The sequence below is a fragment of the Mobula birostris genome, chromosome 4 (genome assembly GCF_030028105.1).
Source record: "Mobula birostris isolate sMobBir1 chromosome 4, sMobBir1.hap1, whole genome shotgun sequence".
Classification (NCBI taxonomy): Eukaryota; Metazoa; Chordata; class Chondrichthyes; order Myliobatiformes; family Myliobatidae; genus Mobula; species Mobula birostris.
Window position 1 is genome coordinate 89,103,553 of NC_092373.1, and position 16,794 is coordinate 89,120,346.

The 16,794-nt window shown below is 43.3% G+C and overlaps 1 protein-coding gene across 1 annotated transcript in view; it reads left to right on the forward strand.

Moving 5' to 3' along the window:
• Positions 1–16,794, forward strand: part of LOC140196468 (glypican-1-like) — a 210,565-nt gene that overhangs the window by 166,804 nt on the left and 26,967 nt on the right. Inside the window, exons 4-5 of the mRNA XM_072255732.1 lie at positions 12,353–12,518; positions 13,824–13,954. Coding sequence (XP_072111833.1) covers positions 12,353–12,518; positions 13,824–13,954 — 297 coding nt within the window. The remainder of the gene's footprint in view (positions 1–12,352; positions 12,519–13,823; positions 13,955–16,794) is intronic.

Consider the following 16,794-nt stretch of genomic DNA (forward strand, 5'->3'; position numbering starts at 1 on the left):
ACCTCGATCAGGTCACCTCTCATCCTCTATCGCTCCAAGGAGAAAAGGCCAAGCTCACTCAACCTATTCTCATAAGGCATGCTCCCCAATCCAGGCAACCTCCTTGTAAATCTCCTCTGCACCCTTTTCGATAGTTTCCACATCTTTCCTATAGTGAGGTGACCAGAACTGAGCACAGAACACCAAGTGGGGTCTGACCAGGGTCCTATATAGCTGTAACATTACCTCCTGCTCTTGAACTCAATCCCACTGTTCATGAAGGCCAATACATCATATGCCTTCTTAACCACAGAGTCAACCTGCGCAGCACTTTTGAGTGTCTTATGGACACGGACCCCAAGATCCCTCTGATCCTCCACACTGCCGAGAGTCTTACCATTAATTCTATATTCTGCCATCTTACTTGACCTACCAAAATGAACCACCTCACACTTATCTGGGTTGAACTCCATCTGCCACTTAGCCCAGTTTTTCATCCTATCAATGTCCCGTTATAATCTCTGACAGCCCTCCACACTATCCACAAGACCACCAACCTTTGCGTCATCAGCAAATTTAATAACCCATCTCTCCACTTCCTCATCCAGGTCATTTACAAAAATCACAAAGAGAAAGGGTCCCAGAAAAGATCCCTGAGGCACACCACTGGTCACCAACCTCCATGCAGAATATGACCCTTTACAACTACTCTTTGCCTTCTGTGGGCAAGCCAATTCTAGATCCACAAAGCAAAGTCCCCTTAGATCGCATGCCTCCTTACTTTCTCAATAAGCTTTGCATGGGGTACCTTGTCAAATGCCTTGCTGAAATCCATATACACTACATCTACTGCTCTACCTTTATCAATGTGTTTAGTCACATCCTCAAAAGATTCAGTCAGGCTCATAAGTCATGACCTGCCGATGACAAAGCCATGCTGACTACAGGTTTCCGGCCATCCGAAGGTAGAGTGTTCCTATGAAACGGTTCGTAAGCCGAAATGTCGTAAAGCGAAAGAAGCAATTACCATTTATTTATATGGGAAATCATGCCAAATCATGCCAAATAACACATAAAACCTAAAATAACAGTAACATGTAGTAAAAGCAGGAATTATATGATAAATACACAGCCTAAATAAGGTAGAAATACTTCTGTACAACGATTGCCTGCACAGATCTCCGTAGCGAAAATCTCACGCAAACGCTGTCAGCAGAAAATCTCACGCAAGCGCTGTTGGCATAAACGCGCTCTCCAGTAACCTTTAAACTATGAAGCTGCCAAATCTACCAAATAACACGTAAAAATACACAGCTTATATAAAGTAGAAATAATGTATGTACAGTGTAGTATCACTTACTGGAATTGGGAAAACAGCGCTGAGCACACTGATGATGGTGTGTTCGACTGAGTTGTTGCAGGCTGGGTGGTGCAGTGGCTCCCACCCTCCGGGCCGCGGACCCGATACATTGCCGTGAAGAACGCAGCAGTAGCCGGGAGGCACACAGCACATCGTTAAGAAAAAAGCCGAAATAAGCATGCTAATTAATTAGGTGCCGCCGACACGTAATTGTCGGCCCAGATCAGAGGCAATGCAATCGGAAATCGGCACAGTATCTGTCCGGGGCCCAGGTGTTGGGATGGTGGGACATGGGGGGTGTCATCTCATCGTTGATCAGGGCAGGCAGCTCATCTTCTCCTATGACTGCCTGCCTCGATGTCGAAGGTCGAGGTTCATCGTCTGCTGTGGCTGATGTGGAAGGCTTGCTTGGCTGCTGAGCCTCACGCGTTTTTCTATCATACAGTTGTTTGTAAGCACTCAAACCATCCTGTAAATATCCCCTAAACCTACGTACCCTTTCAAGATTAAAGTCGTACTTTATCATTGCAGTAAAAATCTCACGCAGTTGCTTCACTTTCTGCATTCGGTTTCGATTGTTATCCTTTCCTCTTCCAATTGCATCAGCTCTTTATCTATCAGTTCTTGGTCATGGGATGCCAAAACCTCTTCAACATCATCTTCGTCAACTTCCACAAGCCAAACTCACTTTGTCCTTGCTTCGTTCACCACGATCAAAAAGCATAATTATGTCTAGTTTTATGCTAAGTGTAACACCCTTACTCTTTCAGGCTTTTCCGACACCTTAGAACTCATCTTGCTAACGGCTGCTCAATGCAACGTGTTTCAGCAATGCCGTTCTGAATCCGGGGGAGAGCGGCTGCTTTTCTTCGTAACAGTGAAAACACCTTCTGAAAGCGAAAACAGGGTACTAATGTAGGTCCTTCGTAACAGTGAGGTTTCGTAAAGCAAGCGTTCGAAAAGCGGGGGACACCTGTATTGCTAATCATATTATGCCTCTCCAAATGTTCATAAATCCTGCCTCTCAGGATCTTCTCCATTAACTTACCAACCACTGAAGTAGGACTCACTGGTCTATAATTTCCTGGGCTATCTCTACTTATCTTTTCTTGAATAAGGTAACAACATCCACATCCTCCAATCCTCCAGAACCTCTCCTGTCCCCATTGATGATGCAAACATCATTGCCATAGGCTCAGCAATCTCCTCCCTCGTACCTCAGAGTAGCCAGGGGTACAGCTCATCCGGTCCCGGTGACTTATCCAACTTGATGCTTTCCAAAAGCTCCAGCACATCCTCTTTCTTAACGTCTACATGCTCAAGGTTTTCAGTCTGCTGTAAGTCATCCGTACAATCACCAAAGTCCCCTTCCGTAGTGAATACCGAAGCAAAGTATTCATTAAGAACCTCCACTATCTCCTCCAGGTTAGTAGATAACTTCGCACTGTAAGTTGTCCCGAGTGTATAGGTGAGTTGGGATCTAGGTGAGCTGATGGGACTGTGGAGAATTAAAAAGGGGGATTCATATAGGTTTACTGTAAATAGGTGATTGATCGTCAGCACAGACGTGTTAAACTGAAAGGCCTTTTCTGAGCTCTCTGACTATAAGCAGTTTTGTGGGCGCACCTGTGTGCGTATAGGACTGGGAGCGGACTGTGCAGCCCAGTGTAACTGAGAGGCTTTGGAGGAAGGTTCAGCAGTTAACTCTGTTACTGATACACCTACATTGAGGTGTTGAACTTCGTGATAGTCACTAAGTCCATGCAATTCGATTTTATTCTGGAACTCATGCTTAGTGGATTTAATGTAGTTCAACCTGGCAATCCCTCTTATAATTCCAGCAAGCCAAGGATACCAGCTGTCCTTGTGACTGAGCTCCCTGGAGCTTGCTTCTGATGAGTCAGAGATGCAGTCAAGTTTTCATTCATTACTTGGGCTGTGACAATCCGCAGGAGGAATTCCCAGTATTACAGGAGCTGCCATCAGCCTTCTCAGTATATCAGCAACCGTCAGATTGGATAAGCTTAGTGGAGCCTATTATTGAGATACTGTAATAATGAGTGAAGTCACCAAGTCCTGCATACTGCCATTGCGTTGATGCCGGGTAACTCATTTTATTGCTACGTCATTAAGGCTTCCTTGGTTGTTCTCCAGGTTCTGCCTTTTGTGCTGGGTGAGATACCCTGGTGGCAGCTTGATGTACTTCTGGGGGCACTGAATTTTCTGCAGTAAGCAACTAACCTTTCGGGAGCAGATATGAAATACTAAAATATCGATCTTTGGTCTTGCTAAAAGGTTTAAAACAGTCCCATTTTAGGTGATATATGGGTTCTTTACAAAAGTAAGCTTCTTGAAATTCCCTACAACCATCTTGGATTCACCATTGCACTGGTCTCCCATGATCCCTACAAGTGCCATTGAAGGTGCATGAAGGTAGAACTCCTAATTCCTGTCCACACTAATCTTCTGTTTTTAGAAATCAGAGAGGCAAAACAGGTAGGAGTCTTCTAATCCGAGTGTCCAGATTGAAATGTTCCTGGTTTGAACGAGCCACTTTTTAAGGCAGCATAGCATCAAAATAGGAAATGCTGGAAACACTCAGCAGGTAACGTGGCAACTGCAGAAAGACAAAGAGTTAAAGTTTCAGAACCTGGATGTGTCATCGGAATTATATTAAATTATATATTTAGAAGGATCACAGACCCAAAAAGTTAACAGTATCTGCCTGACTTGCTGAGTGTTTCCGGCAATTAGTTTTATTTCAGATTTCGAACATTTGTGTTTTTCTTGATTGTCAATCCTAATATCTTGTGTTCATCTCTGGGTAGCCAGAGGGTCTGACATTGATGAATTATTATAAAATAATGGTTTTATCATTGTCACATGCACCAAGGCGTAGTGACAAACTTGGTTCTGCATAGCAACCAGACAAGTACTTCTCCATATCAATACATCAAAAGAAATACAAAGTTCAAAGAAAAACAAAGTAAATTTTATTATCAAAGTACTTCCATGTCACCATATGCAACCCCGAGATTCATTTTCATGTGGGCAGACTCAATAAATGTATAGAATAGTAACCATAACAGGATCAATGAAAGATCAATCAGAGTGCAGAAGGCAACAAAACGTGCAAATGCAAATATAAATAAATACAGTAAATAATGAGAACAGGAGATGATGAGATAAAGAGTCCTTAAAATTAAATCCTTGGTTGTAGGAATATTTCAATGATGGGCAACTGACTAGTTATCCTCTTCTATTCAAGAGCCTGATGGCTAAGGGGCAGTAACTGATCTTAAACCTGGTGCGAGTCCTGAGGCTCTTGTAGCTTCTATCTGTTGGCAGCAGCAAGAAGAGAGCGTGACCTGGGTGGTGGGGGTCTCTGATGATGGATGCTGCTTTCCTACAACAGCGTTTCATGTAGATGTGCTCAATGGTTGGGAGGGCTTTATCTGTGAATTACTGGGCTGAATCCACTACCTTTTGTAGGATTTTCTGTTCAAAGTCATTGGGAAAAGCAATAACAGAATGCAAAATTTCAGGTGACAGTTACAAAGAGTGCAGTGGAGGCCGATGGTAAGGTTCAAGGACCGGTGTGAGGTAGATTGTGAGGTCAAGAGTCCATCTTATCATTCAAAAGGTCCTTTCATTACTGTTAAAACATGGTAGAAGCTGTCCTTCAGCCTGGTGGTCTATGCTTTCAGGCTGCTCCTTATTTTTTTATCTTCTGTAGGCAGGTTGGTACATTTGAGGTTAGCACCATGTCACAGTCTGCATTGAGCTTAAGGGTCTGCTGACAGTAGCTAAATATGGGGTGCATGATTATATTCAACAATCGCTGTGAGAAGAAACAGCTCACCCAAGTTCACCTGACCACTATCCACCACATATGCATCTCAAGAACATGCATGTGGGATAGGATGCTTACTTTTAGAATCCCAAGGATTTTTTAAAAACTCTGTACTTTCACTCACAAAGCTTTTAACAATTAGGCCTTTGGTTGAATTTTTTTAAAAAAGTTATGTGTTGGCATTTGTAATCAAAGGCATCCAAGATATTCTCTCATTAGCTCACCTTTTGTTCATCATTTCAACAGTATAGAGTGATAAGAACCTTTTGGCAGTCAGTGCTGTGCACCTGTGTGTGGAAGGCAAGCAAAGGCAGTTTTTAATTATAAGGTGTTATCACGGCAGACTTTCCCCCTGAAAAAATCTGCCCAGCTCCTGTTGAGAAACTGCCTGGAAATGGAGATAAAACCTCTGCTTGCCCACCTAACAAAGGGACTCCTGTTTCTGAACTGTCAGGTTACATCATCACAATTGGAAAGCAGCTATTTCCTGATTAGTTAGTTGTATCTCAACGCACCTCTGGCTTGCTTTTCTCACATCTTTCTAATATTGGAAGAGTGTTGGAGCAGAAGGGATGAAAGAAATTATTAAGCTTTAAGCCTTGCAGATTCATATTCCTGCTAAGATATCGGCATGGTTCAACTGGCAACCCTGTCACTTTGAGAGCTAAAGTCCTAGTTGGCGAACTTGATCTCATAGTCTCTGCTTCAATGAGAGAAGGTGATTCCTTAAATTAATTTTGAAACTCGGGCCCTCCCTGGCTGTCAAAGTGGATGGAAAAGATTCTGTGGCCTCACTTGAAGAATGAGGTGCCTCTGTTTTGAGTAATATTCCTCTCTCTACCAAGACCTTCAGTGCAGGTGAACTGGTCATTACCTTGATACAATGAGTGATTTGTTGCCAGTACAAGTTTGCTACATTATAGCAATGATGACACTTCAGAGGAACATCAGTTGTGCCTCTCGACGATGGAATAGATTGCATCTTTATATCAGCCCTTGTGGTCTTGGGAAATCTTAAACTAACTGTCTTTGGCCTCCTTTGTGGCTGAGGAAGCAGGCTTACCAATTTATGCACTGGATTTCCCATCAATGAGAATGAGGTGATTTTTTTTGACGTTGTTTGGAGGATATACGTTAGACAGTGAGGAGAGTTCTGCTGCTGTAAAACATAGGAAATAATGACATTGGATATTTCACACCCACATGAGACAGCAGATGAGGTCTCAGTTTAACATGTCATCCCAAAGGCACCATCTCTGACAGTGCAGCAACTGTTCCGAACCGCATTAACACGTCAGCAAATCTAATAAACTCTCACCGTGGGAGGAGCTTCGCACAGTCAGATTGCAAAGAAACAGGTGCTCTGGCCTAGCAGCTCACCACCAGCCAATAGGCACCCATTCAAGCTAATCCTGCTAATCCTATTTTGATTCTCTCCACGTTCCCACGGCCCCTCCCCTCCCCACATTCCACCACCCACCTACACATTGGGGGTAATTTATAGTAGTCCAGTAACCCACCAACATTCACAGCTTTGAGATGAGGGGGGAAACTGGAGCAACCAGAGGAAACCCACTTGGGCATAAGAAGAACATCCAAACTCTACTCAGACAGCATTGGAGATCGGGATTGGACCTGGGTCTCTAAAGCAGTGAGGCAGCGGCTCTACCAGCTTGTCAGTGTGATTCCGATGCTTGCAAGTGCTCTTGGACCAGAGTCGTGAACTAATAGAAATAAGACCAGGGGCTTCACGTGGAAGAAAGAGAGGACTGCACTCACCCCTTAGTAATATTTTCCAACATACCATCTCTATTTTTTTCAATCTGTGTTTGCTAGATAGGAAACCTTTGGTTTTGGTTGCCATTGCCCTTTATTTATTCAATATAAACACTCAATTATTTTTAAACAGTTTGCAACAAGGCTGCATTTTTATGAACCGTTATCTAAATCCTCACTTAACCTAACTGCTTTACTGGAGTTCTCATTCTCCCTTGTAGCCACATGCTTGGTAACAGGTTGTTGAATTTGTGTGTGGCACTCCCTGTGGACACTCAGGAGGCTTTACACCCATTAGAGAACACAGATGGGCCTTGGTCTAGAAACCTCATTTCAAAGATGATACCTCTGAAACTGCAGCAGTCCCTGAAGTCTTAGTCTAGGTTCTGTGTGTGACACCTGCTGTGGGACTTAAACAGACTGGCAGAGCTACTGCCTACTATTCCAGGTCATAACTAATAAAAGACTATTGGCCCTATGGGAGGCTATCCTCTCATCTAGATTTTTGTGACAAAGATAACTGTTTATTTATTTTTCTCAGATTCTGGGCATAGCTTGCAAGGCCAGCACTTGTTACCCTTTCACAAATGCCCATAGAAGGTGGCAGTGAGACACTGGCAATTGAACGGCTTGCCAGGCAATTTCAGAAGGCATTTAGGATTCAAATGGGATGCGACTGGAGTGACAGTTAGGGTAGACTGATTGGTGGCTTTGTTTAACAACATCTGAATGTCACCGTTTGTAATAAACAATAGAACATCATGTTTGTGGCTCGCTCTTACTGCTAGTTCATTAACCCCGTGAAGGCTTATGAATGCAACGGCTATTGTTGTCCAACAGAGGGCTGAGTGAAGCCAAGCATCACTGGTCTTGATATGCTACATCGTCCACTGAGAGAATGGAAACAAAAGTGACTGCAAAGTTCAAAGTAGATTTTATTATCAAAGTACAAATATGTCACCATATAAAATCCTGAGATTCATTTTCTTGTGGGCATACTCAGAAAATCTATAGGATAGTAACTGTAACAGGATTAATGAAAGATCAATCTGAGTGCAGAAGACAACAAACTGTGCAAATACAAATATAAATAAATAGCAATAAATAACGAGAACATAAAATGACAAGATAAAGAGTCCTTAAATTGAGATCATTGGTTGTGGGAACACCTCGATGGATGGGCAAGTGGGTGTAGTTATCCTCTTTTGTTAAAGAGCCTAATGTGTGAAGCATAGTAACTATTCTTGAACCTGGTGGAGCGAGTCCTGAGGTACCTGTACCTTCTACCTGATGGCAGCAGTGAGAAAAGAACATGTCCTGGGTGATGGGGATCTCTGATGTTGGATGCTACTTTCCTATGACAATGCTTCATTTAAATGTGCTCAATAGTTGGGAGGGCTTTACCCGTGATATACTGGGCCAAATCCACTACCTTTTGTAGGATTTTCCATTCAAAGGCAGTGGTGTTTCCATCCCAGGCCATGATTCAGCCAGTCAGTGCACTCTCCACGACACATCTATAGATGCCAAATCTCCATAGGTTCCTAAGGAAGTAGAGGCACTGCTGTGCTTTCTTTACAATTGCATTTATGTGCTGGGTCCGGGACGGGTCCCCTGAAATAGTAACACCCAGGAATTTAAAGTTGCTAACCCTCTTTACCTCTGACCCTCCAATGAGGACTGGCTCATGAACCTCTGGTTTCCCTCTCCTGAAGTGTGCAATCTAGATGCTGAGACCTAGAGCAACATAGAAGATCCTAGGGGAACTCAGTAAGTCAGGCAATACCTGCAGAAGAATATTGACCGTCAATGTTTTGGGTCAAAACCCTTCATCTGGACTGAAAGATAGAGGGAAGATGACAGTACAAAAAGTAGATGTTAAGGTTAGAGCAGGAGCTGGCAGGTGATGGGTAAGTACAGGCAAGGAGGGTTTATAGGCCGATGGAGGAGGGAAGAGTAGAAATAGTGACAGAAGCTGCAGGCCAGAGGCAACAAAGGGCTGAAGATGAAGTCTGAAAGGAGAGGAAGATAGAGGATGGAATGAAATGAGGGAGATGGGGAGGGCTTCTGTCCTCCATTTGCCTGTCACTGAATCCACCTATCACTCACTAACTCTTGCACCAGCATTGTCCTTATTTTTATGCTGGCTATTTCTCCTCTTTCAGCCCAGATGAAGGGTCACAGCCCGAAATATAGAACATCCATTTCCCTCCACAGATGTTGACTGACCCCCTAAGCTCTTCCAGTATCTTGGTTTTATTTTGCCAGTTAGAGAGTGATACCAGGAGTGTAACAGTGGTGCTGAATTACAAGGATCTCTCTGTCCAAAGGATGATCCGAATGTCTGCTGCAGAAGCTTCCATTTAACTGGATCATAATGTCAGTACTAAATTTTGTGTAGAAGAATATGAACCGGGCAGGCAGGAGTCTGCACTGAATGCCCTTGAGTCCCTGTGTAAAAAAGAGTTGGTGAATCCTCTGGAATAGTTCTCCAAGCAGACTCCAAGGTAATTTGGCTGAACGCCTCATCATCAGAGCTTTCAAACAAGCTCCAAGGTTTTGCTTGGCTGGTGGAGAGATTGGTGCTTCACGTCTGATGCACAGCATCCCCTTCTGGGACACATATTTGCCAAGAAGTTCTGGAAGGGGATATGGTGGTCTTTATCAAGATTGATCCAGGCTCTCTCCATACAGTCAGACTACCTGCTGCTGGAGGATTATCCAGTGAGTGAAAGACACTTGTTGGTCATCTATCACAAAGGGCTATCGTGACCTGACTCACCATAAGGTGCAGAACAATGCACTAAATCTCAACACAGCCATCACAAAGGCTTTCAGGGGGAAAGGCAGCAACTTAAGAACTTCCCACTGCTGGAATGAAACTCCTGCAAAACCTCCTGATACTGTCATGGAACTCATCTTGAAAAACCAACAAGTGTGCACATGCAACATGGCAGCATGCAGTATGAAGGGACCATGCATGAACTTGCAAGCTTTACCAATAGAGTACATTTTAGAATCAAAAATAATGCTACTGAGTTCAGTGAATATTTTCAGAGGAGAATCTGATTTATGCTGTCCACTAATTAGATTAATCACATCACCCTTTTTTCAAATCATGAAGGAGTGGAGAGTCATGAACAATGTCATGACTTAACTGAGAGGAACATGAACATTCCCTAGAAGTCAAGAGGGTGTCAATTATTTTATTGCTGTATCCATTTGGAATTTTGTTGACATAATATATTGCCAAGGGCTAGTTTTGGGATTTGATCTAATTAGTTGATTAATCCAAATGAAAGATCCTTATAGCATAAAAATAACCAGACGTATAGAAACTAATGAAAATATTTTATCCAAAACATGGCTCCTTGCCAAGGGCTTTGAGTATGTGCCAGAGCAGAAGATGAGGAAGGGTAGCTGTGCTGAGTGATCATGCTGGTTGGATCCTGAACATTTCCAGGTTGGTTAGTGCAGAGGATTGGCTCAATTTTCTTGCTAAGATCATACTGGGCTTTGATAGACAAAATTAGGCATGGCGCTTGTATGTAGAGACATACAGCATCTGAAAGAAGGCGGCTGAATTGGGCAAAGCTATTTAAAAAAGTGTAGCTTGATATGGGAAGCTAATTGTGGAATCTTGGCCCACCTTAGGACATTGCATTCAGGAGAAGGGAAGAAGAGGGATAGGAACAGCAGAATCCACGGACATTTGACTAATCACTTCCCCAGCCTCTGAGTGATTCACATGTCAAGTCCTGATTATTTGACAAGTGACATCAGTTGATGGAAGAGGTTAAAGAGTAGATACTGCAGGAGAAAACTGGTTTCAGTCATTTGCACAAATAAACAGGTAAGAAATAGAACAAAATATACCTGGTGGAAAAATGGAAAGCTACATCCTATATTTATTTACAGGCTGCTGAATGTATCTTTGATTGACATCTTAAATGTGGAATGTTTACACTACAAAAGACACCCAGCCACTTGCCTAAAGCCTTCCTCCTAATCTTTCCGTGCACTTCACCAAGAATTGTTTTATTTTCACAGCGCAGAAGCTTCTTGTACCTTACTGGAGTCTAAATGCATTTTGCAAAAGAGTATTCCTTGTTCCAATGACTGTGCTCATGATTTCTGTGAATCCAGTTTCCATTCTCATGCTTCCCACTAGACACAGGTTTTGTTCTTATTCTCTCCCAGTAGGGTCATGGAACAACACACTGAAAACACTGAAGCTCTCAGCAGGTCAGGCGGCAACTATGGAGGGAAATTGTCAGTCTTATGTTTCTGCTCAGGACCCTTCAAATGGACTGAAAGATAGAGGGGAGGTAGCCAATACAAATGGAGTAAGAGTTAGCAATGGCTAGGTGGATCAGGTGAAGAGGGAGGAGTGGTTTCCATCTGCCCCTTCCACCTCCCTTCACCTTTCTGACCAGATGAGGGGAATGCTAGATAGCTGGGAGAGTGGAGAATGGAATGGTATCAGAAGCTGGGAGATGATAGATGGAAGTGGCAGAGGGCCAAAGATGGTGGGATCTGATAAAACTGGAAGGTGGAATATGGGATCAAGGGAGGAAGGAGGGGGGAGGGGAAACCTGTGGGAGGAGTGTGTGTGAAGAGCATATGGAGAGGGTTGAAGAGAGGAAAGGCAATGGGGGCCAGGTGGATCAGGAAGAGAGAGAAAATGGATAAAGGGACAGAGAGGAAGATGTTACTGAATTCATTGTTCATACCACCAGGTTTTAGACAGTGCAAGCCGAATTTGAGGCGCTTTTTCCTCAAACTACACTTAGCTTTACTTTGGCAGTGGAGGAGACCAGAGGCAGATAGACGGAGTTAGTGACCTAAAGTAAGGCCATTCTGCATATACTATGTGCTTGACTGCAGTACCAGCTGTAAGCCTCCCATAAATACTCCATTTATCATCTGGCATTGGAATGTAGCACAGAACAGACTTCACTTCCTCCTGTCCAACTTAAAGCAGTGTCAACAAGTTATTTTTGCTCATACTGGGCACAACTCATCAAGTTGGGGTATGAGCAAAAGTAACTTGCTGACAGTGGTTTTAAGTTGGACAGGAGGAAGTGAGCTGTGGGTAATACATATAATCTTGATCTCAGTGTTGTCTGCCTGACCGATGGATTCTGATCTCAATGTGTTACATCTACCCGATGAGCATATAATATCTTCCATTCTTGAACATGACCAGCCCTTTATTGAATAGCATGGCCGTTCTCCAAGGAAGTGGCACGTTGACTCCTAACGGATACATCTTTTTTGGGTGATGGGTGATATTTATCAGAATTATTTAAAGTTGTTCTACATTTTTGCATGCCCTCCTCTCCTTCCCCACCATCTCACATTCAACTTCTCTCTGCTGACAGGTACCTCCAAGCCCTGAGTGTGTGCGAGCCATGATGAGGCTGATGTACTGTCCCCACTGCCGGAGCATGCCAAATGTGAAACCCTGCAACAATTACTGTCTCAACATCCTGAAGGGCTGCCTGGCCAATCAGGCTGATCTGGACAGTGAATGGAGGAACCTCATTGGTAAGAGTCACATCATTGGAGGTTTCAGATGAAGTTGATGTTGGTAGGGAATCGTTGTGGACACTAGGATTCAACATTGGGTACTCAAGTAGATTCCTAATTCTTTTTCTTCATCCATCTTAACCTTCTGTGGATCTTGAATCATCTGGGAATTTACTTGATTCTTTGGTATATCATTGGTAGGAAGCTGTACTCCTGGGAAGAGAGGGTTGGCACACCACAAGTGGATAAAGAAATTAAATCTAGATTCTTTATAGTTTAGGGGAATGAAGGGTGATCTAATTGAAACATCTAAGATCCTGATGGGACTCGGAAGTATAAATGTTGAAAAGTTTCTACCGATGGGAGAAATTTAAACAAGAGGATGTAATTTCCAGTTGTTTAAAACTGTGTGCATAGTGACTTCTCAGAGGTTGGTAAATCTCTGGAGTTCTTTTCCTTGGATGGTTATAGAAGTCAGATCATTCAGGGTATTTAGAGTCAAAGTCGAGTTTATTGTCATCTGCACAAGTACATATATGCAGAGGTGCAATGAAAATCTTACTTGCAGCAGCGTCACCGGCACCTAGCATCAAACAAGTAGCAATCACAAGAAAAACATAAGTTACACACAATTTTACAAGAAAGAACACAGACTGAACAAATAAGAATGTCCATTTTAGCATAGCATGACTAAACTGTAGTGATTAGGGTTTTTGCTCGTTGGTTCAGAATTGGAAGATTGAAGGGAAGTAGCTGTTCTTGAACCCAGTAGTGTTGTGACTTCAGACTTCTTCACCTCAGCCTGCTGATAGGTGTGAAAAGATGGCAGGCCCCAAATGGTGAGGATCTTTGTTGATAGGTGTTGACTTCTTGAGGCAGTGCCTGCTGTAGATGCTACCGATGGTGGGGAGGGATGTGCCCAATATGTATTGGCTAGAGTCCACCAAACTGTGCAGCTTCATACATTCTTGCATATGTGAATTACCATACCAGACCATGATACAACCAGTCAGAATACTTTCAGTAGAAATTTGTATCAGTTTTCCATGACAAGCCAAACCTCCTTAACTTTCTAAGAAAGTAAAGGTGCTGGCGAGCTTTCCTAAAGCTTGAGCTCAGGATTGGCAATTCACTATGTTAACACTCAGGAACTTAAAGCTGCTGACCCTCTCCGCTGCCGATCCCCTAATGTAGATTGCCACATATTCGCTCTCCTTCCTACCAGAGGGGTTCAAGGAGGGATGTCCAAACCCAAGAATTGCATGGTGGAATGGCTGCTGAGAAATTTCAGTGCTGACCCTCTGTTCTGCATTGTGTTCCTAGATTCTATGCTTCAGGTGGCTGATAAGTTTAATGGCCCATCAAACATGGAGTCGTTGGTTGATACAATTTATTTGAAGATCTCTGAAGCAATACAAACCATGCAAGATAACAGAGCTCATATTTCTTCAAAGGTAAGGAGATGGAGTGAAATAGAGATTTTATCCTTTTGCCAAGTATGATGAATGATGATCCCCTGACTGATAAATTTGGGCACTGTTGGACATCATAGAGCAGTAGCTAACACTGAACAGGCATCAAGCTCCCATTGTGCCAGGTGGTGGCTGGTACATGTGATGGAATTAAAACACAGGAACACCAAGTTCTGGACTGCTGCATTTTCGATTTGGGAGCCACGATTGGAATTGGGTGATGATTGGAACAGCAACTCAGCAGGTGGAACTTCACTGACCCAGATTTGATCCTGATCACTGGCACTGTCTGTGTGGAGTTTGCACGTTCTCCCTGTGTTGTAGATTGCCTCTGGGTGTTCCAGTTCCCTCCCACACCCCAAAGACACATTGGTTAGTAGGTTAATTGGCCGCAGTAAATTACCCCTAGTGTGTAGGTGAGTGGTAGAAACTAGGGGGAGTTTATGAAAATGCTGGAAGAAAAGGTTACAGGGAGAACCACTGGGATTGTTCTGTGAACTGGCATAGATTAGATTGGCTGAATGTCCTCCTTCACTGGTGTCAAGAATTATGAAGCTTGGTGAGTTGGAGAAGAGTTGTTGATCCAATCTTATGTAACCTCTTTAACACCACCTGACTCCCGTTGTCTAAGGTGAATAGCCATTGATCCCCGCCAGACAGTGTAAACGCTTGGTGTGGATATGGTGTGAGACCCCCAAATATCAGCAGCAACACCAATATCAAACAATAGACAAAGTGCGAGTAACGAAATATACTTTATAGCAATTCGTAATGATGGGTTAGTAGAAACAACTGAAAGGCGCCAAATAAGTAAATTTATCAGTCTTGTGCACATAATATTTTAATACATTTGAGCTCATGCCTCTGATTCCATCCACAACATCCTTCCGAGACTTCGGCCACCCTCCGAACCGCCGAGGTCCGGTATCTGCTGCCCTGGAACCGCTGTACGTTCCCGCACATCCGTCCTCTCCGCTCACCTCCCGAAAAGCCCGCGATCCTCAGCTCAGCACACAGGTACAAGATAGCATAACATGACTTCCATTGGCTAGCAAATGAATACAATTTCCATTATCACTAATTATAACCCAAACATGCTGCCACAGAGAACCCCTTACTCAGCAGTTAACAGTACGAGAAGCCATTTTATTTTAACAGTTCAGAGAAGCCATTTTGTAATAAGCAAATAACAGATAACAGTCCATCTAATATTACTGAGAACCTTACACTTAAGTTAGTTCAACCTTATAAACCACAATGATAGAACTTGAGCAGCAAATTACCTAATATATTCGATGTAAATCAAAAATAAATCTTAACCCTTCCACCCAACCTCCCTCTGTAAATAGTCCATTTATAATAAAATCAGGCCAGACTGCATGTTTCCAGCAGTCTGTTCTCTGAGCCCATGTCAGATTTGATGGTCCCTGATGTTTCGGTTGACACCAAGGGCCATCTCTTTCCCTGGATCCAGGAGCTTTCTGTCTTCCCAGTTTCCCATGAAGTCTTGTCACCATCTGTTCCCTATGAGGAGTTGGATCTGTCCTGGGGTCTCCCAGCCCTACATCCATATACGCCTGACCAGTTCTCCCTTCAGGTACTGGAAGTTGGTTATCATACAAGATTGGTAACAACACTTAACAGCACATAGAGTATTTCTTCAGGACTTCTTTTGTTTTTATATTCTATGTATGGGACTAAATGTACCTTATTCTCTTTATTTACACTGTCCTGAAATTACACTGGATCATCAGAGAACACAGTTGCTGATCTCCCATCATGGTTTCCAGGGGTGCAGTGCTAGCTGGAGTGCACCAGAGCGCGTCTGGCACCTCTATAAGAAAAAAGCCAAAATAAACAAGCTAATTAATTAGGTGCCGCCCAAGAGCGAGTGGATTTAACAAGATGTTTTTGGTCACAGAACAGCCATTCGCTGGATTTTTTTTTGTTTTGGCACCATTCTTTGTAAACTCCAGAGTCTGTTGTGAGTAAAAATCCCAGGAGATCAGCAGTTTCTGAGATACTCAAATCACCCTGGGCGGCACCTAATTAATTAACTTGTTTATTTCGGCTTTTTTCTTAAAGAGATGCGGGACGTGCTCCGGTGCGCTCCGGCTAGCACTGCACCCCTGATGGTTAAGGTTCACCAGATTGACTCATGGGATGGCAGGACTTTCATATGATGAAAGATTGGATCGACTAGGCTTATACTCGCTGGAATTTAGAAGATTGAGGGGGGATCTAATTGACACGTATAAAATTCTAAAGGGATTGGACAGGCTAGATGCAGGAAGATTGTTCCGGATATTGGGGAAGTCCAGAACGAGGGGTCACAGTTTAAGGATAAAGGGGAAGCTTTTTAGGACCAAGATGAGGAAAAACTTCTTCACACAGCAAGTGGTGAATCTGTAGAATTCTCTGCCACAGGAAACAGTTGAGGCTAGTTCATTGGCTATACTTAAGAGGGAGTTAGATATGCCCTAAAGGGATCAGGGGGTATGGAGAGAAGAGAGGCACAGGGTTCTGAGTTGGATGATCAGCCATGATCATACTGAATGGCGGTGCAGGTTCGAAGGGCCAAGTGGCCTAATTCTGCACCTATTTTCTATGTTTCTATGGTTTCTACAGAAAATCCCACCTTAAACAATGAGTTTAAACACTTGGGCCAAGTTGAGATATAAAACAATGAGGAGAAAAAAAGGAAATGGTTTCAAGTTGTGGGACTGACTGACTTTGTTCCTCCAGTATAGGCATCAACTTCAGTTGGCAGCCATTCCACTACGTCCTCACCCTGCCCTCTAATCCTTCTGCTTCTCCAGCAC